General features: G+C 40.4%; 1 protein-coding gene across 1 annotated transcript in view; it reads right to left on the bottom strand.

Moving 5' to 3' along the window:
* Positions 1-21,322, bottom strand: part of LOC139719531 (E3 ubiquitin-protein ligase MIB1-like) — a 297,101-nt gene extending 275,779 nt beyond the window's left edge. The window contains 11 exon segments of the mRNA XM_071630944.1: positions 7,038-7,235; positions 8,545-8,652; positions 10,274-10,403; positions 11,462-11,610; positions 13,204-13,393; positions 14,492-14,568; positions 16,111-16,244; positions 16,966-17,032; positions 18,768-19,002; positions 19,834-20,005; positions 20,998-21,322. Coding sequence (XP_071487045.1) covers positions 7,038-7,235; positions 8,545-8,652; positions 10,274-10,403; positions 11,462-11,610; positions 13,204-13,393; positions 14,492-14,568; positions 16,111-16,244; positions 16,966-17,032; positions 18,768-19,002; positions 19,834-20,005; positions 20,998-21,235 — 1,698 coding nt within the window. The 5' untranslated portion in view covers positions 21,236-21,322.
* Positions 21,323-22,066: the final 744 nt, after the last annotated feature.

The raw sequence follows: 22,066 nt of genomic DNA, 5'->3' as shown, positions 1-22,066 counted from the left end.
TGCGAATTTCGCGAATCACCTTTGAACCGCGAAAATAACAACGCACGAATAAGTAAGTTCAGTTAGACCCTCGCAACCGCGAAATTAACAACACGCCAAAATGTCCTCCAAGTAGCAATTCGCGAAAATATCTGTACACGAAAATTTCAGCTCGTACAATATACTGCCAAAGCCCTTAATTACAGTGGCAGTGGAGAGCTGTTTGAAGGGTTCATTTAATTTTTCTGACCATTACCCACCCTAAAAACACATGAAATTCATTTTACATGGCCAAGCATGTACAATTTATTGCACAAAAATTTCCACCTTAACAGTAATCGAGAAAAAAAGTCATGAAATACTGCCTGACCCTTCCTATCTCCCCTCCTAAATATAACAATAATTGAGTAAAGTGCCTGGGAAGAGACTATCATATGAACTTGAGGGAAAAACACAAGAGGCATTTGGTCCCCCTCTCCTTGGCCAAAATACAGTAATGAGGGGTGACAAGTTAACAATGCTCGGCACCCTGGCTGCAGGGGTCAAAGCCGACAACACCTAATGGAGCTGGTCACACATTTGTACAGCACTAAAATACCACAGAGTTTTCGAATAGCTGTGGACAAGGTATCGTGGACCAGCAATGTGTATTTCGGTACCGGCAAAGGATATCATTTTCACAAGAAAGGTCTTACTGTCATCAGGGATGGAGTGACCTAGTCATCATCTTTTCCTCTTTTTTTGTTTTCATTCTGTTACCTCTGCATTTTTTTTTTTGGGGGGGGGGAGATATATAATTCTATACTTTCACCACTTTCTTAAAAATTTTCATATTAGAATTATGGATGAAAAAAGAGCAAAAAGATATCCAACATGTTAAAATTTGATAGTTAGTTTGACGAAAGGAAGAACTGGAATAATAGTGACAGTGTTCCATAATTTAAACTAATCTATAAATTGTTGACACTTTCAAGTGAGAATGTTGGGCCTCATCACAGGTTTTTCCTACTTAGTTTTAGTTACTGTGTTTTTACCATCAGAGTATCTTTTAATATGCTACTTTGTATTTTGATACTACAAGTATGTTCAAGTCTGTGCACCTTATTTGTGATTTGTTGTAAATGTATTGCTTCATGATATTTATGCTGTACATAAATAGCAATAAAACATGAGAATTAAAAAAAAATGAGTGTTTTTCTACCAATTTTGGAAATGCTATTGTTTGGGAACACAACACTTTGTTGCAAACATGACTCATGAGGACCCCTGTAAAAGCATGTCCTCATTCCTCTCATGAAATGAAATAGAAGATCACGTTCCTGCTGGTTGATGGTTTTGGTTGGGGCTAGCTGGTTTGATTTTTGTTTACCTTGGTTAGATTGGTCAACTTTGGTTTGGTGTAGTTTGGTTTGGTTTGGTTTGGTTTACTGTATCTTATGACATTGAGTAGAAAACTAAAGACAACAAAGGAAGTATACTAGTAGTAAATGGAATATCAAATATTTCTTAGCTGGACAAAAAAAAAAAAAAAATACCTGAAAACATTTGTGAGCCCTTGTTGGTTTTCAACCAACAACCATTTGGTTCTAAGACCACTATCATTACCTTGAGACTGTGTCTTTAATCCTCTCGGAATCCCCGACAGAAAGTGATACTGACACCATCCACAGACTAGTCACAAACAGTAATGACAGGGTTAATTTGTTGATCATCTCACAAATTGAGTTTGTCAATTTCTATTCCTCATTCCCTTGTTTCATGTGTTTTGTGTTTGAGTATATGTTTCAACATTTTGCCGTAGGGATGCAACTCTGTTAAGATCCAAACAAAACTGGGAATCATGTGTAAATCCTGTGGCCATTTTAAAGTCCCTATCCCTCAGACATCTACAGTTGTACTTTTTTAAAAGACATAATTTCCTACTAAACAGCTGCAAACTGTGACCAAAGCATTTTTCCACCTGCATCAATCTCAAAAAATTGAAAATTAAGCTCAATACACACATACACACATAAGACACACATACATGCACACGTATACATACAACCCATGTACATACTTCAGACAGCTCCAGTAGGTCCCCCCATTAGTATTGTGGATCTTTACATTTCTCTCCTAATGTTACTAGTTACAAAGGCCAAAGGTACACCTTGTAGTAGGCAACAAAATGATGCATCGTTTACATCCAGTTCATTAAGAGCATTCTACGAGTTAACGACACCGCACAACTCCATCGCTAGTCATTACAGCTGATAGCATCTTTCCAGTCCCCTGGATGTGGCGCGTGCGGACCCGGAACCTCGCTAGGGATGCGGTCCTGGTAAGTAGCCGACATGTCTGGGATGTCCTCCTCCTCCTATCCCCCTGCTGACAGACCGACACGTACACGGGATGTGCATCTCTCGCTCCGAGGGGATACAATTTCAGCTCGACACGCCCGATGACAGAAATCTTCCCCAAAGCCCACGGCTACATGAATACCAGCAGGGAGAATCTCCGTCCCCATTAACCACACTATCAAAGTAGATCCTCTTCTGCTGCACGTCTCGAAAATCACCGCTGCCTCCGAGCTTTCACTCATCGTCTCAGAACCTTTTACGTGCCAAAGCACTGACAGTAGCTTACGTGTAACTTGCCAAGCCTTTTTTTTAATCTGCATTTAGTATTAAACCCATCCAAACGTGAGATAGTTGTAAAGTTAACAAGCCCACTGAAGTGTAGTCTAAGATCAACATGGAGGCTACGGTAATGCAGTAGGAATTAGGGATATTGGGTAATCTCTATTCACTGACAATTAGTTCCCAGATAAATGCGCCAATCGACAAAGGACGCTGTCCAGCATGTGTGCCAATCCGCAAACTAAGTACAGTAAGGGTTTATATGCATTTAGCCATCACATTCAAACTGTATATCAAAGCGATTAATCTCCATTCGGGATTCAGGATACTCTTTTGCACCAGCAACACCTCCTGATTCTAAAAGACACAAAAGCTGCAGGAGGAACAGAGATATGACTGTGCCAGTACCTTTAACCCTTTCTGCGCCAGGGACTTTGGATAGTGTGTACAATGCTATGGGATTTATTGTGCCATTCAACACTCAAAGCACACTAAGGCTTAAGGAGAGGAGGTCTGTGATTGGTTGCTTCGCATTCAGGGTGACTAATAACAGCATTACATTATGCAATTGTCAAACAGACTAGATTTGGCACAACTGTAAGGTAAGAGAATGTTCCCATATTAAACACGGTTACAGCAAACATCCTTGATCTTTACAACATTTGACAAGAATTTACTTTAAATGCAAAGTTTCTCCCTAAAGCGACTCTGTTTCAAGCCATTAGCTTAAGAAGTAAAAGAATTTCACCAACGTGACTCAAAGACGGAAAGTAAAGTTGCATGGACCACTGAAGCAGCCATGGCAGACTTTAAAAGGAGGAGAGTCAAAGGAGTACCTTTGCACCCTACACAGGTGACTCCAGGTTGACAAGTACCGGTATTTGAGAATGCTTGGGTATGGGGAAACAGAGGAGTACTACAGTGACAACACAGAAATATTTTGCATACCTGATCTAGTATCAATGAGGCAATGTGTGTGTATGTGTGTGTGTGGGGGGGGGGGGTGGGGGTGAGATTGGATGGAACGGGAGGAGGGGGGAGAAAACAGAAAGGACAACAATTTTCAGACCTCGGTGGTTCACTCTGCCCCCACTGGGATGCTCAAAACCAATTTCATACCTCATTCCCCATCAGTCTCTCCCCTCTCCACCCCATTCCCAAATCAAGAAGAGAATAGAGACGACACCGTTGAACGGTTCTGTGAAACGGAGCAACACATGTTGCTACCAAGCTTGGCCCTCTCAGCACTGTATAAAGGCATCTTCACCGGGCGAGTGACTTAATGAGTCATCGAGGACCTAGAGAATTCTTCTGCCAATGTGCTAGCTTGAAAATAGACTTTTGATTGCAGGCTGGAGGCAGGGGGACAGGGTTATCCGGGCAAAAGATAGATTGCTCGACTAATTTGGCTCGTCATGAAACGCTTTTCGTTTGACTTTTCTCAAACAAGCGCCAAGGGAGGGCTTTCTCGGGAAGGCTCTGCTGATGGAAAAGGAAAAAAAAAGGAGCACAGAGGGAAAGAGGAGAAAACAGGGGCCAAGGAAGACGCAGCGCCATCACCTGGCGCGGCAAATCTCGTCTGCTGCCCCCATCGGAATGTGACAGAACCTGAATGCTGCGGGAGCTACCGCAAGATCCTCTCTGCAACGCCACGGCTAATCAGCCATCATCCATCCAACCTCCTCACTACATGACTAATAACATTAACAGTCCTCACACCCCCTTCCCTTCCCCCCCCCCCCATCTCCCTGTCAACATACACACACACCCCAGACCTAACACCGGTTTTACCACTTCCCCTATCGCCTTCGCCTCCAACCCCCAGCCCGCATCAACACCACCGGCACCACCATCGCCACCACTGCACGCAGCTCTCAACGCTGGAGTCAAATTCCACATCTCCTCGTTTTTCTCGGCGTATACCGTTACATATTTTTTACGGCGAGCCTGCTCGCGTGACTGGCTGGCGAGAAATCGGCACTGACTCGCTAATGGGTTTTGTAGCGCGATGAAAATTACACGGACACGTGTCGTCACTTACTTAGTCTCAAGTTTGTGCACACAGGGGAGAGCTGAGATCCCGGCGCGGCCAAAGAATGAGATCAATTAAAGGCCAACCCGTCCTTGACGGCACCCAGAAATATGCTAAAGTGCCCTTTAACACGATGTGTGATTTCACTTTCTGCAAATTATACCTCCCGTCACTTACCGGCTCCTGACTGACCTACTCATGCTCACTCACTTTCACCGTTAAATGACTGTTACAACCAATCAATCTGAGGTGGACACAAATACCTTGGAGGGTATTGCTGTCGACTGAACTGTCCAAGCATTTGGACAACCACAAGAAGGAAAGTATAGAGACACGTGGCATCCTCATAAATTTGGTTGAGATCAAACCACTTTCTGTTGATGTAAGCCCAAACGACATCTCAAATGCACAGGAATTTTGTGCATGATGATGGGTAATTTGTCATCTCACAAAACTTTCTATAAAAATAGCTACTAGGAACATAGCAAGGCTGACACCCCTCCCCCCCCCCCCCCCAAAAAAAAAGGTAATCCGAGGGGCTTCATTTCTTGCATTGAGCATTTTCGAGATCACCACAGGAAAATTCAAAACCAGCCTACCTTTATTTTTCAAGAAAAGGGGAAAAAGTGGTCTAGGGTTTTCATTCATTGCAATGAGTACTCTGAACATCAACACAAGAAAATTCAAAACCAGTATACTTTTATTTTTGAAAGGAAAAGAAAAAACCATATACACATATTGCAGACTTGTAAATGATACATGATACACCATACATTCCCCTGAAGGCCCATTCTGCATATTTCTGAAATAAAAACAACACTCCTGACTAGAGACCCGAGTTGCTTACACAAAAAGTTTGATACATTTCAGTGGGTCTACTCTCACAAATCAATAAGCCTGATACATTTCAGTAGGTCTACTCTACATCTCACAAATCAATTTCTCCTTAACCCGTTGAGGACAAGTCCCAAGTATACTCAGGCAAGTCTCTATAGCAAATACGTGTTGTAGCAATATCAGCCCGTCCTCAACGGGTTAAAACAATAGGAAGATTCAAACCCAGGGTACGTCATGAGGTATAAAATTAAACTGGGCATCACTCAATCTCAGCCTCTCCCTCCCTCCTCCCTCCCCCCAACCTTCCTCCACATTTCCAGCACTGAAAAACCTGGCATTTATCAATTTTCCCTCTTGCCAGATTCCCACAACACAGCTACTTCTTACTGCATTATTGCAGCGACTCCAACCCTCAAGCACCTCTGAATAACAGAGACCCTCCCACCTCGACAGGGACAGCATGATAACACCCAACATACATTAGCTCAGTAAGACTCACTTGGGTTCCAACCCGCACCAAAGCCTGAGCCATTTCATTGCAAGGCAGATATGCTACCCACTGAGCCACCTTGCTGCCCTCAAAAATTGTATGATAGAATAAGAGGTCTGAATGTCTGTCACATATGGGTACACATACTTTGATGGTTCCAGACAAAAGGATTCCCAAAGATTTCAGCTGGGCAAAAAGAAACATTTTTCTACCTCAATGTAATTTTGGGTTTGTTTGTTTGTTTTTTTTTACTCTAGGTCTTCATAATTATACAGAGCGAGCATCCGATCATATGCATTGTATAGGAAGAGTAGCTGTAGAACGAAAATTTCTGAACTACACTCCCTTTGCAAGCAACAGCAACAAAAATTCCTTTATTCAGTTGGCTTTTAAGACCATATCAAAAGGCCGAGAAATGCTTTCTAAACAGGCATATATTCCTTTCACAAAATAGTTATTGACAGTAGTATTTTGAATTCATTGTGCATTCCCACATGCAAAGAAACCTGATGAAAGGATGTAAAAAAAAATGAAAAAAAAATATCTCCTTCTCTTTTTTTTTCTTTCTCCCTCTCTCTCTCTCTCTCTAACTCTCTTTAATCTCTTACTCCTCCACATTTCTCAAAGTAAGCTATCGAGTCATAGTCCAATGCTAAATGAAATATGATAATACCTAGCTGCAAGGAAACCACCTATATATTAAACATTAATGCACAATGATAAAACAAACAGGAACGGGACATCACATTATGTAATTGAGAAACTGGTTCTATCATCCTCTTGGGTCAAATGAAGACAGGATGCTAAGGATATCAGCTCTGCTAGAGGGGAGAGTACTGGTCAGGCCAGATTTGACCTTTGCATCATTACTGCTTGGTGTTCTTCATTCTTTTCTTTATTTTACTTTTTTTAAAGGAATATCAAACAATCTGATAACTTCAAGAAAATGCAAAACAAAATTAACTGCCCATATGGCTGAGGATTATCAGCAGGTCAGCGGCAATAGCACAGTGATATCCTATAGAGTAATTGAACCCCCCCCCCCTAAAAAACAAGAAAAAAAGAGATGATTAAAACTGACCTGCAGACTGGGGTGGCAGCCCAGCTCCAGAAGAGTTTTGACCACGCCGTAGTGACCCTTGTTGACCCCTATGTGGAGGGCGGTCTGGCGGCGTTTGTTGCGGGCGTTGAGGTCAGCGTTCTCCTCGTGCAGGAGTTCGATGACGTGGGGCTCGTCGCCGAAAGCGGCGTGGTGGATGGCTCGATCACCGTCCTTGTCCTGCGAGGCGGGGTGGGGAGGGGTAGAGGGGAGGGGGAAATTGAAGAAGATTTGAGGGGAGAAAGAAGGAGGATGTAAGATTGCAGACTTGTTATTAGATGTTCCTTAAAGGAGGTAGTTTGCTTGGCAAAATACTATATTTACCTTGCCTGTAACAGACAAGTGTGGTAATTCAATTATACAATTTAATATATTTGATACAGTAATACAATTTGTGAAAGCAATACAATTTAGGAAATGCAGCATTTTTCCATGAAAAATCCAGTATTGTTGACACAGACAGTACAAATACTGCAAAATGATAACAATTAGAATCTCTGGATGAATTTGCGGTTTACCATGGGTGCAGATCTGAAAAAAAAGTCTGTTTGAGTAGAGGATGAGTAAAAAGTGGAACTGTGGAAGACTTTAACTTTTAATTTCCTTCTTTCCTTTCCTGTCTAATAATTGTTAAAAGAATCAAATGATAATTGTGACATACTGATTAATGATCAGTGTGGCATAATTGCAAATACAATGACAAACATTTCTAAAGTAGACAGTCCAATAATTACATGTAAATGTATGAATAAAAACTAATCACTGCTTGACTTGTTTTACGGCAAAGTTTGCATCAATTGACAATGAAAATAAGGTGTTTCAGCTCAAAGTCAAAGCAATTTTGGTAATGTGATAGTTCTTCTCTTAAACGGCGTGAGGCACAGGGAGCGAACTGAGCAATTTCTTATTAAGCGCACAAACGTAAAACAACCACTCACACAGAGACACTTAACAATGGCTTGCTTTAGATGTAATTTCGTAAGTAATCAATATTACGTTATGGAGGAGTGCATCTCTTTTGTTTTCCTTCATCAATGGTGCTCAAAAATTCCTTTGTTATTTTGTTGCAATAATGTTCACTGTATAATAATGCGAATTTTGCACCATAGACTTTAATGGTAATAATTTTGGGCTGTAAATCTTTACTTTGTCATAACAAAATTTCATTACAACCATGTTCATTGTAACAGGGGTGCACTGTACATGGTATACCACGAAACAAACCACCACTAAACATCCAGATCACTCAGTGGATCCAGGTCCTACTCAGTGGATTCAGGTCCTACTCAGTGGATCCAGGTCTCACTCAGTGGATCCAGGTCTCACTCAGTAGATCCAGGTCCCACTCAGTGGATCCAGGTCTCACTGAGTGGACCCAGCTCTCACTCAGTGGATCCAGATCCCACTCAGTGGATCCAAGTCCCACTCAGAGAATCCAAGTCCCACTCAGTAGATCCAGGTCCACTCAGTGGATCCAAGTCCCACTCACCTCAACCTCCATGTCTGCATTGTGTCTGATGAGAACCTTCAGGACGTCACCATGACCATTCTGACTGGCCGCTTGGAGTGCTGTGTGACCGGCAAACTGGACATTCACCTGGTCATGTGGTTAGATTTGAAGTGCATGTATAATGATCAGTTAAAGAAAAGTGCGTCAATCCCTTCACAATGCTCCTACCAATACACAATTTATTAGTGTGGTAATTTTGGTCACTGATACCTTAATCATAGCAGCATTATTTTCGAAACTTTGTGTTTTGTTTTGTTTTGTTTTTTCAGCATCATAAACACAGCTAATTTAGCAGAGTTTGATACTTTTTTTTTTTTAAAGAACCATCAGAATGTTACAAAGTGTCTCCAAGTGAAGTAGTCAGTAATACTACACATAACAATAACGGCTAATCACTTTGATTTCAAGCTCACACTTAAATTAGAAATCATAATTGAGTTTATAGTACAAGCACAACACTGCGTAGAATAATGAACTTTCTGCTTGCAATAAAGAGAGATCTACTCAGCCATGCAAAGGGAATCAATTCTCTCGAGTCAATACTAGAGCTTCGAAATCACAATGCTCCCAGTAAATATTACGCTTCTCTCGCACAGCTCTAGACCTCCATAAATCAATGCAAAGACTAAACATACTATGATTTGGACATTCCATTAACTCTTATCATGCCACGTACGAGTATGCAAATATGTGGATGAATGCAAAGTCCACGTTTCCAAATGAAGTCTGGTACTGGAAGATAAAAACCTTGGCATTTGCTAAAAACTTTGTGGATACTGTAAGGCTTCAACCCCCTTCAAGTTAGATAGTGTATTACTCAGACCAAGACATTCTAGTACAAAATACATCAACAGTCCCACTCATAGGCAACTTTGTAAAGAAAGGGATTTAACCACCCCCGCCCCCCCCCCCCCCCCCCCCCAGCACTGTAATTCAAATAACCACTGACTTCTGATGCACCACATTGGCAGGTGGTCGCAACAGAGGTAATAGGATTATATAACTTCTACTCGACGATGTCAAGTTTCAGTACATCGGGGCTGATCAGCAAAGAGCGCCCCCTAGCAGATGTGCAAATCAGCAAATAATGCAAGGTTATAGCGGTGGCACTGTGGCATAGTGGATAAGACTCCTGACTTTCAATCGGGGGACCCAAATTCGAATCCAGTCTAGTGCTTATGTCTTTGGACAAGATGTCTTTACCCACCATATCCCTCTCGACTCGGGTGTATAAACGGTTACATGGCAATGCTAGAGTAATTATAATGGTAAAGCCTTTGGGTAGAGCAGTGGCAATACTGATGAGGCTACCCTGGATTCAGGAAGTTATTCTTATTCATTAACCCATTAGAAACTGATCCGCCCAAAACCACCTGTCAGATTACTCACTCAACTGCCTGAAACTGCCCATCCATTTTTTTTATATAGTTGTATGTTTTACTATTTTTATTGTTTGCATCTGAAATATGCAATTTGAAAGAGGTCAAAGGTCACCAAAAGTTTGTCAAAATTATTTCTGTAAAGTCTTAACAGGCTTTCAAATGAATATAATCTATTATAACCAAAACCAAAAAACATGCAGTGATCTATTTTGCATAATTCCAAAAGTTGTCAAAATGACAGTAATACTGCTCCTCCTTTCAGGGAACAATAAGCCATTATGTACGGACTCTTCAGTTGCTAAAGGGTTAATGGGAGGGGCACTCACGTTTGCATCTTGGCGCTGCATTATCTCCTCACACTTGTGAGCGTCGCCGTTTGCTGCCGCCTTGACGAGTTCCTCGTTGATGTCACCGCTGATGTGAGTCTCAAACAACTTTTTCAGCAGAGCGGACAGCCTCTCTGAGGAGTGGGGGCAGGACATTACAAGAGACACCGAGGGTGGGGACAGAAAAACATGACCAGTAGATTATGATACTTTAATGACATCCTGTCAAATTCAACACCTTACATATCATTCCTCAGTTACTGTGAATTTCCAATATTCTCATTAATTGTACAAAGCTTTGGGTCAAGTCTTCAAGGTGGTGGTTGTGTATAATAATATCAATCAAACCTACGTTGTGTAGTATGACTTCTGCATCAACAATCTATTCTGTTGAATGATCTTCCTCGCTGTGGCAGCAAATGCTGCAACAAATACTGATGCATATAGTGATCATAACATTTTGCCAATCATTGTTTGTTAGGCAGTTCTCTGAGTAGCTGAATTTCCAGTCGAGGACTACAGCAGTGGAGTGAGAACAATAACAAACCCATTTCAAGGAGCAATGACATCAATTTCCAAGAAAGTTGGCATTGTACCTCATTTACTGCAGGCAACAGAGTGGAATACCAGTTGACACTCTAACTTCACAAAATATAAACCACTGTAAAATATAAATGATTATGGTCATTACTACAGTTACTGTAAAAGTGGAAATCTTCATGCATTTCACGAGGCAAAACTACTGAGGAAAATAAATACATGTGAATATTTTTTCTTGTTGTGTGTACCACTATGTAATGTCTCGATTCGGCGTTATTACAAAACATGCACATTTCAACTTACTAGGCATACTGCAAAGAGTTACTCACACGAAAATATCCACTTTTACAGTTATCAGACACCATTGTAATGGTGTAGTGGATAAGGTTCTGGATTTGTAAAGAGGAAGTCTGGGGTTTGAATTCTGCCATCTAGGATCATTCATTCTAGGACAAAAAAATGCTTTGCCCACAATGTCCATCTTGACCCAGTGAATAAATGGGTACCTGGGATTGTCAAGGTTACAATAATAGCAGGGCCCAATGGGAGAGGAGTGTTAACAAAGAAGAGGCTACCCTTGCTAGGTCATGACCATACCACCATTATTATTTTCATCACTGTTATTATGAGTCCAACTGACTGTGACACAACTCACCGGATGAGTTGCCCAATCCAGCTGAGTCTGAGGCCACTTTGGTCACAGCTGCAGGGTTGTACGTCCAGGAGGTGCCACAAACCTCCACCTTGAGGTCATTGTCATGGTAAATCTGCTGGACGCGACCAATCTTGCCCAGCGTCTGGCGCAAGAGTGATGGAAAATCAAGCAGAATTCACACAAAAATGGGGAAAGGAAAAAAGATAATAAATTCATGAGAAGACCAACTATAAAGCCAAATTTGAAGTTCAGCATGAATGTACCGACTGCATCTTTCAGGTTGCGGAGTGCCAAAAGTCCTGAATCTTACCACTGTGAATTTGTTAAAATGTCAATTTAAATTAATTTGCCAGACAATAAACAGGTAAATGGGGTTTAATGTCCATCTCCTCTGACAAAAAAAAAATCAAAGTAAATGAATATAAAGTAGTAACTAACTAAATACACAGTGAAACATTGAGCAAAGAAAATCGGATTCAAACCCGAGCAATCCAGCGGTCTCAAGTTCAAATCTTGATGGAATCTCATTTTCTTTGCTCAATTTTTCACTTATATATTTTATACATTTCTGGTCAGTTTCCTTTTGTTTGCATTTACTAAATAGATAGTGGATACAGAAATGACTAGACAAAGAAGTAACCAAATAGGTACAGAAAGAAACAATTATACAAATAAAGAAATAGATCAATAAATCAACAAAAAATAAGAATCAACAAATCTGGATTAGTACAGTAAATTTGACATAGTGGTACACCAGAATGGTTTGGTTGACATATCATGCATCAGTAACTAGGCAAAGTCTCATTGACCATAACATAGATTTTCAGAATCCCCACTATGTTGCATGCATGCTTCACAGGGTTCGGAGACCAAGCTACTTCCCTGTTCCAAAACCAACACTAGGTGGCAGCAGAGAATATCAACTGCTGCTCAGCTGAGAGTCATCTGACTCCCTATGCTAAACTCTTTGTGTAGCAATACAAGGGCTCAGATTGCATAATAAACATTGTATCAACAGTAACAACAAAACCAACTGGAAATATTTGTAAAAATCATTGACCTTTGACCTTGGGCAAACTTTTCAAAACTTCAATCAGTCCAATTCTCTTTCTGCAATGCATCCTACATAAGAGCAGGATTGCAGTGGTCAAGGGACATCAGTTTCCTACCGTCAGCTCTTTTAACCCTTTGAGGACACCTGCCCGAGTATACTCAGGACTCGTCCTCAATGGGTTAAAGATCTGGGGGGTGTTTCATCAATTTAGTCAGCACTGACAAGTTGTCAGTCTCTGACGATTTCAGTGAAATCCTTGCTTTTGATTGGCTGACATGCTCTGGTCACTGACTGTTACTATGGTTATTGTCAGAGACTGACAACTTGTCAGCGCTGACTATTTGATGAAACACCCCCCAGAGCTGACTTTTCAAAGTTGCATAAGCCCACTTTTGCCTACATGGAAGTAAATTCTCTGATCACAATTATGAGAAGAATGAGTACATCACATTACTAGTATGTAAATCAAATATTGCCATGGTCATATCTTATTCTCTAGTCTAACAGATTTCACTTAGGTGGGACATACAAGCAAATAAGACAAACATAAAAAGAAACAGACAAACAGACAATTGCACAGATGGACAGACAGCCTAGGGACATAGTTCCAGCAGCATCTTTCAGGGTTAAATAATTGCAATTTTTTATCTTCAACAAGCAACCCACTCCTGATCCACTCACCGGTAGCATGGCCTCCGCCCACTCGCCATGGCCTCGCTGGAGGACTTTAATCTGTTCCAGTTCACTGCAAATCTGGACCAAGTCCCCTATCTGGAACTGGGATGCTGCCGTTGGGTCGTTGCTTCGCAGCACGGTGTTGGCAGCAGTGGTTGGGTTAGTCTTTGTCAACACAGCTGGATTGAATGTCCACCTAAAGTCCAAGGTAGGCAGACATGATACATATTCATAGATAGATAGATAGATAGATAGATAGATAGATAGATACAAATGTAGATAGATAGATAGATAGATAGATGGATAGATAGATAGATAGATAGATAGATAGATAAGTAGATAGATAAGTAGATAGATAGGTAGATAGATAGATAGATAGATAGATAGATGAATAGGTAGGTAGGTAGATAGATAAATAGATAGATGAATAGGAAGACAGATATATAGATAGGGAGGTAGATAGATAGAGAGATAAAGAGGTTTATATATGGATGGATGGATGGATGAATGCATGATTACAGAGATAGACAGAGAATCAGATAGCTGATTAGAGTTATGTAAAAAAAAAAATATGATGCATAAATGGTAAACCTTTACATCTGTTTTCAAATATATAACACTATACTAGTATTCTACATTCTTTTCTTACATAAAATAAATGTAAATATCTCTTTGAATGCAAATATATGAATGGCTTACTAATACAAAAATGTACATCAAAATGTTCACTCTCAATCCATGTTCTCATTCTAAGTTTGAGTACACTTTGCATAATCAGTACGTGTATACCATTCATTTGCATGCAAACTTCATTGCCTAACACTGTGTTGCATGAGTGGTGTTCCAAAAACAGTATGGCCCAAATTCACGAAGGTGGTACAAATGAAACCATGGTTTAAACCATGGACAAAAACCATGGAGCGCCAAGTGTCGCATGGAATATTTCGTTACGAAATCAGTCACTTCGTCGATGAAATGATTATTTTGTAACGAAATGACAACATTTTGTAACTAAATGAATATTTCCTCCACGAAATGATAATTTTGTTAGCGAAACGGTCATTTTGTCGACGAAATGACCAATTTCGTAACGAAATATTCCGTGCTACACTTGGCGCTCCATGGTTTTTTTCCATGGTTTAAACCATGGTTTCATTTGTACCACCTTCGTAAATTCGGGCCCATGTGTTTACAAAAAAAAAAAAAAAAAAAATGGGTAAGAGAATTGAACTACAGGTCTCTATAATATGACCCACGCTTTTCTTCATGAGATCATTCAGAGTTCATTCTTTACCTGTTTCCACTCGGGTAGGACACCACGACATCATGGTCTTCGTCGATACCTACGACTGTACCAGTTGTCCCAAGGGTCTACAAAAACAAAGACAGAGATCAAAAACTTTCTTTGGGTATTCCAAAGTGCATCATAACCACTGATCTCCGAGTATCTGGATATCTCATAGGCAAATCGCTTTGAAGACACCGTGCTGCCATTTTTTTGCCATGCACATCGCCCTTACACTTGTGTACGGAGCTCACAACATCACATGATCTGAGTGACAGTCTCTGCTGTAAAATGTGTGCAAATTCTCACTGATTGTGGACAGTATGGATGGCAGCGCTGCAGCTTCACTGGTTTGCACAGCATGAATGGGCCAATGAGATATCCAAGTAAGTCCTAAAGAGATCAGTAATAACTAGAAAAGCACAGACAGAGTGCAGACCTCTGCCAAGCCGTGCATACTGTACACATGTAAACATTGTACGCATGCTGAAAATCACCAAATTTCCCAATGATAAAGAAGCCTTTGCTTATTTCATCAGCTTCCTGCACGCTGCGCGGTGCCTCAAGCAGAGCACACACTTTAGTACACATCTTTATATGCAAACCTCAGGCAAGCGCAGCTTGAACTCCCTAGTTCATTGACCCAATTTGCCAAAATACAAACAAATTCCTCAAAAATTCATTAAAAATTCCCTGATCACTACCAAAGTTTAATCATCTGTTCCTTTAGCCATTACCAACTTTTCCCAAATGTTTCCTCTAAACCCCTTCACAACTTTTTGAGTTGTTTTGCACACAGACAAACCAAGGCGGCAAAAAACAAACAAACAAACAAACAAATGCTACCTCCTTGGCAGAGGTAATAACTTGTGGTATTTGAATAAGATGAGAAATACAGAATGCCGCTCGGTTGTACAAGTTTGTTTATCATGTAATGTGACAGACAGTCAACAGCAACACTCCAACTTTAACCTGGGGACTGAAACAAGAAAATGTATTTACTTCCTTCATTCCTATGTAACCAAATTGGATCACTTAAAAAAGTATGTCAGATAGAACATCATACCAATATCTCTTGTTTGATTGATTGTTATTCTATCTCAAATATTCTCTCTTGCGGGTACACCTGTACAAACTTCATCTTTACAATACTGCTCTCCAGTAAATAGTGAAGAACACATGTTCATTTTCCATTTCCTATAGCAGGTAATGTAAATGTAATGTAAACAGCTTTCTCTACTGAAAATTCTCCAACAAAATTTTGAGGCAAGTAATACTATACTATTACCTCAACACCTATGATTAACACGTTGAGGACGGGCTGATTTTGCTAAAACACACATTTCCCATAGACACCTGCCTGAGTATATGCGGGACTAGTCTTCAACGGGTTAAAAGATTAAAAATGATAAAAATATTTATATCATTCAACACTGCGATACATAAGGGCTTCCATAGTGCTTGGACTGATTTGATTTTACAATATTAGTCAGGCAAACCATCAGTCCTTTCAGACAATAAAAAATCTCTGGTAATCATCTTCATGAATCATGGTTATAATATAATCCTGATTTCACAAGTGATATTTTTCTACTGCCTGAAATGGGAGCATTAGTCACCAGTCATACCTCAAACATGCCATCGGTCCAGCCTCCATGGCCATGCTGCAGGGACTGCACTATCTCTAGGTCCAGGTCCACATTGACTTGGTCACCTAGGGAATACAGACCATGGACACCACGGCTACCAGGTCCCTGCTCACCTGTTCATGGGGTCAAAAGAGAAATTCATCACAAATCATCTGGCAAAAAAATTGACACTCACTGGCTCAAAGAACTTACTGACAATGACTGACTCACAAACTGAAACCTATGCAGTAATTGCATACTCTGCATAATGATTACTTTTCAAGTGAAGGTTCAATATTGTCATGCTCAACAGTATGATAACTTTTACAGTGTCAGAGCACTAGTTTAAGCTCACTCATTATTACTGCAATCCTATATATTTTAAACAAATCAATGCAAGAAAAAATATGAAAATTAAGGTTTTTGACAGATTAATCTGCATACAAATCAATATGGTGGGAAAACAACTTAATTGATACAAAGGTATCTCCCAGCCCCCCCCCCCCCCCCCCCCCATTTTTTTTCTTTTTTCTTTTTTTTTTTTTTTTTTTTTGAAGAACAAGGAAGATTATTCTAACCACAGATAATTACATCATTCTGAAGGTTGTTGGCATGTTTTTCCTTGTCTGATTACAAAACATTGTTAATCAACTCACTGTCATTGGGCACACATCACTATAAAGCTTTACAAAGAACTAAATTCCGATCTGAGTTGGTTTGAATGGCTCGATGCCAGTCCCTATTAATGGAACCCAGCTATAGTGGGAAGTAAGTTATTGCCTCCAAAATCATCCAAATTTATAACACAAAGATCCAAATACACTGCTCACATGCTCCCTACTCATTTTTACTTACCCAGATTTGGCAGATGGTCTCTGTAGAAATATCCTCCTTTGGCATCACTCACAACTTTAAGGTCACTCTGTAACAAAAGAAGAAAAAAATGAAATCAATATGAGCCAAAATCAACTCTTTTACTTCAGTAAGCACAGGTTTTGCAGGTGATAAAGACATAACACTGAATAAGTTGTTTTTTTGTCCGGAGCCCTTAAATTGGGTTCCCATACACAACAGGTTAAAGGCATTATTTACCATTTGCAAATGAAACAAAGACCCAGATTTAGTGCTTAAAAATAGTTCTAAAATGTGAGTTAGGGAAAGAAACAACCAATGTAAAAAATTTGAATCAGTATAATCAATGTTAAGTATTGTTATACAAAATGTTAACAATAGTTTATAAAAATGTTTCCAGACTAAACCACCATTCCATGCGAGGCTTCATCTTGATGTGCTGTACAAAACGACACTGGGGACAACCATAATCAAAATCAATCTAACTGAAGAAAAAAAAAGATAACAAATTGATCAACAAGAGGCTCATCGGGGTTCGGTAGTTTCCTAGCAAATCTGCTGATGAATGCAATCATGAATGCATGGAAACTGGCACATCCAGCCATATTGGTCAAAATTTTGCCATTTTCTCTTCAGTTCAATCCAATTCATAACCATAACAGCTTTAAAGGACAAGTCCACCTTCATATACATAAGGATTGAGAGAATGCAGCAATATTAGTAGAACACGATCAGTGAAAGTTTGAGGAAAATTGGACAATCTGTTCAAAAGTTATGAATATTTTAAGTATCTGCGCAGTCACTGCTGGAAGAGAAGACTACTACAGTGTATGATGTCACATGCGTACAACTATATAATGAAAATAAAAAGAGAATTTCGCAAAACTTTACTTTTTGAATAAAGTGCACATTTCTTCGACTTGCTACTGACGTATGTTAAGGGTAATATTATTCCCCCTGCCTTCTGAAAGAGAGAAGTCGAGTGTTCTGTTGTTATGCGAGAAAAATAGAAATATGTTGAATTTTCTTTATTCTTTCTTTATATCGTTGTACTCATATGACATCACAAGCTATAGTAGTCTTTTCATCGAGCCGTGACTGAGCAGAAACCTCAAAAACTCATAACTTTTTAACGGATTGTCCGATTTTGCTCAAACTCTGACTGACGTGTTCTACTATTATTGCTGCATTCACTCGACCCACATGTCTATGAAGGTGAACTTGTCCTTTAAAGATTTATATCACACTGAGCGACTCATTGATTAATGCAATGTAAAGCCTGCCGCACACTACATGATCAGACCAGTCGTACGATCTAAGACCAGAAGTGTGACATCACCAGCCTTGCCAGTTTCCAGTCGTGCGACTGGGTCTTAGTGCAAGTCGCAGAGATTTGATGTGTCAAATTTTCACAACCGGTCATGGGCTTTCAGCCAATCACAATACAGCATAATGCAAGCACACATAGTGCGCACAGTGTGCGCTTCTATACTCTTTGGTATGATGAACTAAAGTCAGAACGGCCATAAGCCCAGCTGTGTAGTCAGGTCGCATAGTGTGCATTGCCAGGTCACACAACCTGGACCCCATTTCATAAAAGATGTTATGATAGCAACTTTTGCTGGAATGGCAACTTCCAATAGCAGCAGCCAATCAGGAGGCTGGATTCTTGTCATTACCATGACAATTGCCATTCCAGCAAGAGTTGCTATCATATCAACTCTTTATGAAATGGGGCCCTAGTCTCGTAGTCGGAAGGTCGTGCGACCTCCAGTCGTGTAATGTGCGGTGGGCTTTAGTCCTACCATGCCCTCGTAGCCGACACGGTAGAGGTTCTTGGCGCCGTTGTCCCAGATGACGTAGGCCGCGCTGCGAGGACTGGTGGCGCTCCAGTCCTGGACCTCAGTCACTTTCCCACGACGGGACATTCCACCGTCCTGGTCCTCCCACTCCCAGTCCACGCCCCGCACCACACGGGAACCGGGGAAGATACCCCGGGCCATGATCTTCTTGCTCTTACGGCGTGGCTCCAGGAGAACTCTACAGACACAGTGTGAGTAATGGAACAATATATCAATGCAGCATGGCAACGAGGTATAATGTGCTTGCATTCAACATTGAACCCTCAATGTGCCCATGAAGTTAGAAAGAACTTGCTCAATATATTTTACTAGCATTCAAGTAAGTTTTCCAAAAGCTTGATGATCATAATAACGACAAAATCTTACAGAGCACACATCCACCAACTACTAATGCTCATGGCACTGTTAAATTGGACTGTACAGTACAATTGACCATATTAGTTTCTCATAGACAAACCTACTTTGACATAAAAATCTCATTCATTATGAATTACATGTTCAAGAACATTTGTGCAGACTATGGAACAATGCACACTGAGGGCTGCAGAATGAAGCAGATTTAATTGTCATTTAATCACTTGCACTTACAGTATTTGGCTTCCATTTCAGCTAAGAAAAGTAGCATCAACACCTCATTACTGTTTTAAATCAAATGTGTTATATGGTTATTTACTTTAACACTGTTCTATATCTTATCTTTATCCAAACATCTGTCTATGGTGGCTGTAAAAAAAAAAAAAAAAAAAACATGAGTTCCCCTCATCACATACTGTGCTGTAGAACCTAGAGGCTTCCTGTCTATAATGGCCACCCATTTACAATGGCCACTGAACTGCAATCTCTCTTGCACTGCAATCAAAGACAGACATGGATATGGTGTGCAGACTTCTACCTCCAAGTCACTACACTCTGCCAGCAAAATATTTGATAGCATTCAAGTACACCATTTCAGAGTCAAACGTTTTTCTTTTGCCTGAGCCCATCTTTCCTTTTTGAACTTGAAACCTACCTCTCACTGTTTGGCGTGTTGATGCGATAGAAACGGTGACGCAGGTGGTGCTTGTCACCATGGTAACAGACCGAACAGAGGTCATAGTTGGGACATTCGGCACACTTCCATCGCATGCCGTAGATGGGCTGCATACGGCAGGTGTCGCACATGGTACCATCATGTTTGATTCCTGTAATGAAGAAAAGCATGGAAACACACAATATGATACGATTGTTCTCCAATCAAAACAGCTTTTCTTCTTGCCATATCTTTAATTTTCAGATACATATATGTATATGATGCATGCAGTAGATCTCTTAGACATGAACTACAGTATGCAGAGTACTCTCCCTCACTGCATTACTGTAAAAGTGGAAATACACAGGTATTCATGCATTTGCGTGACATGAAGCTAGTGTGGAAATAAAAACACACCAATTTTTCGTTTGTTGTAAACTTATTCTATTTTACATTTGATTCTGTGGAATTAAAAACACGCAAAATTCATCTTACCTGACTGAGCAGGAAGACTTTCTCTGGCAAACTTCCGCTTTGACCATCTATGTATACTCTACAATTGTATGAACCCACAAGCATAACAACATACAAAGCAATATCCTTTAAATAATACCCACAGCATTGTAAGTGCAACATCGTATATAGTGTTTCGGGTTTATTTGTTTGTTTCTTTGTTTCTTTAATTACCCCACCTAAGTATCAGAACTCTAAACTTTAAAACGAGGAATGTTCATATGCATTTTAATTTCGTGAATTTCGCCACTCTTTTGGCTGCTTCACGCTTGTTTTGTTTTGTTTATCTATTAATTCATACTAAATTTATATAAAATTACATACAAGAACAAAAGACAAACATCAAACATCATGCATAACTCTTACATTATTTATATTTCACATATGCACTGCATTGTGTATTGGTGTGAGGCACGCATTTGTGAAAGTGATAGGTAGGGCCTACCAGTAATGTTCAGGCAGTGTCCTTTTCTACGAAGACCGCTACAGGTACAAACTGTGGCCGAATAAAAATGACGCATTTATGGCTTGTAACCAAATTTCCCAATATTTATGAAAACTGATTCATAGCTTCCGACTCAGATCAAGAGCTACACATAAAGGTTTCGATAAAATGGCAGCTGCAAAAGAAGAGCAGTGACATTTATTTACCAGTCGGTGCACTGTCGAGGATCCTCAGATCGTAGGCACCAGCGCAGCGGTAGTTCGCCGCCGTACCGTTGTCCCACACTACTACCACTTCTTCCGGCGACTCGAAGGACCGTACCGTACCGACGTGCCCCTCTCCACCGTCTTGTTTACCCCATTTCCAATCCAGTCCACGGGTAACTCGGGCCCCAACTCCCTCCATCATGTTGATGCGGATATTCCTGTTTCCTCTCGACTCCATTTTTGCGACCAGTTCCACGATTCGTGGAACCGAATCAAGCAGAAATGAGCGATTTTCGGAAACGCTTCGCGCACTGGTCGCGAAAGTTTGCGATATTTCCAAATTTGTATTGGTACATGGTCTCGCGCGGCAGTGACAGAGTTGGAATATGCGTTCATTCGCGACATATATCAAAAAACGATCTGAGGGCGTGTTGCATGCCTACTCCATCCACAAAGCTCTCGGAGACGGGCTCAGCCCACGACGACCGTACGATGGGACTCGTCCAAAGCCGCTGTGCAGCAGCAGTGACAGGTGCTTCACTCACGGACCAAGCAAATGTCAATGACGATAATTACCTGTGCAAATTGATGTATGTGCTTAACTGAATCTGAACCATATGCTGTTGTTGTAGGTTGTTATTTGAGTGCGTTTATCATTCCTCAAGGAATATTTACACCAAATCAATATTCATAAAATCACTTTAAATTTTTCAAATTACACCCTAAATTATTTTCATTTTTTTAATAAATAATTCAAAATGATACATTATATCAAAATGAAATCTCCCTCACTGCAGGGCCTAATACAGTAGCCTACATCACGAAAAATAATAATAATAATAATACTGTAATGATAAAACCAACCATGCAAAAGCCGATACATGATATACTAGTAGAACTTCCTATAGCTCTTATGTCACAAAACATGCTGTGAGATTATTGTGATATTGTGATTATAATGACAACGTGTTTCTTCTGGAAAGTGGGAAAAAGTCTTCCTGAGTTACGATCAATGTTGCACATGATTGTTGCTTAGTGGTAGCAAGAGTGTATGGATAGTACTTGTAAC

The sequence above is a fragment of the Diadema antillarum genome, unplaced genomic scaffold (assembly GCF_040938485.1).
Source record: "Diadema antillarum isolate AM-2024a unplaced genomic scaffold, OU_Dant_1.0 scf00000111, whole genome shotgun sequence".
Taxonomy (NCBI): Eukaryota; Metazoa; Echinodermata; class Echinoidea; order Diadematoida; family Diadematidae; genus Diadema; species Diadema antillarum.
Note: the sequence above shows the minus strand (reverse complement) of the source record. Positions and strands in the feature narration are given on the sequence as shown.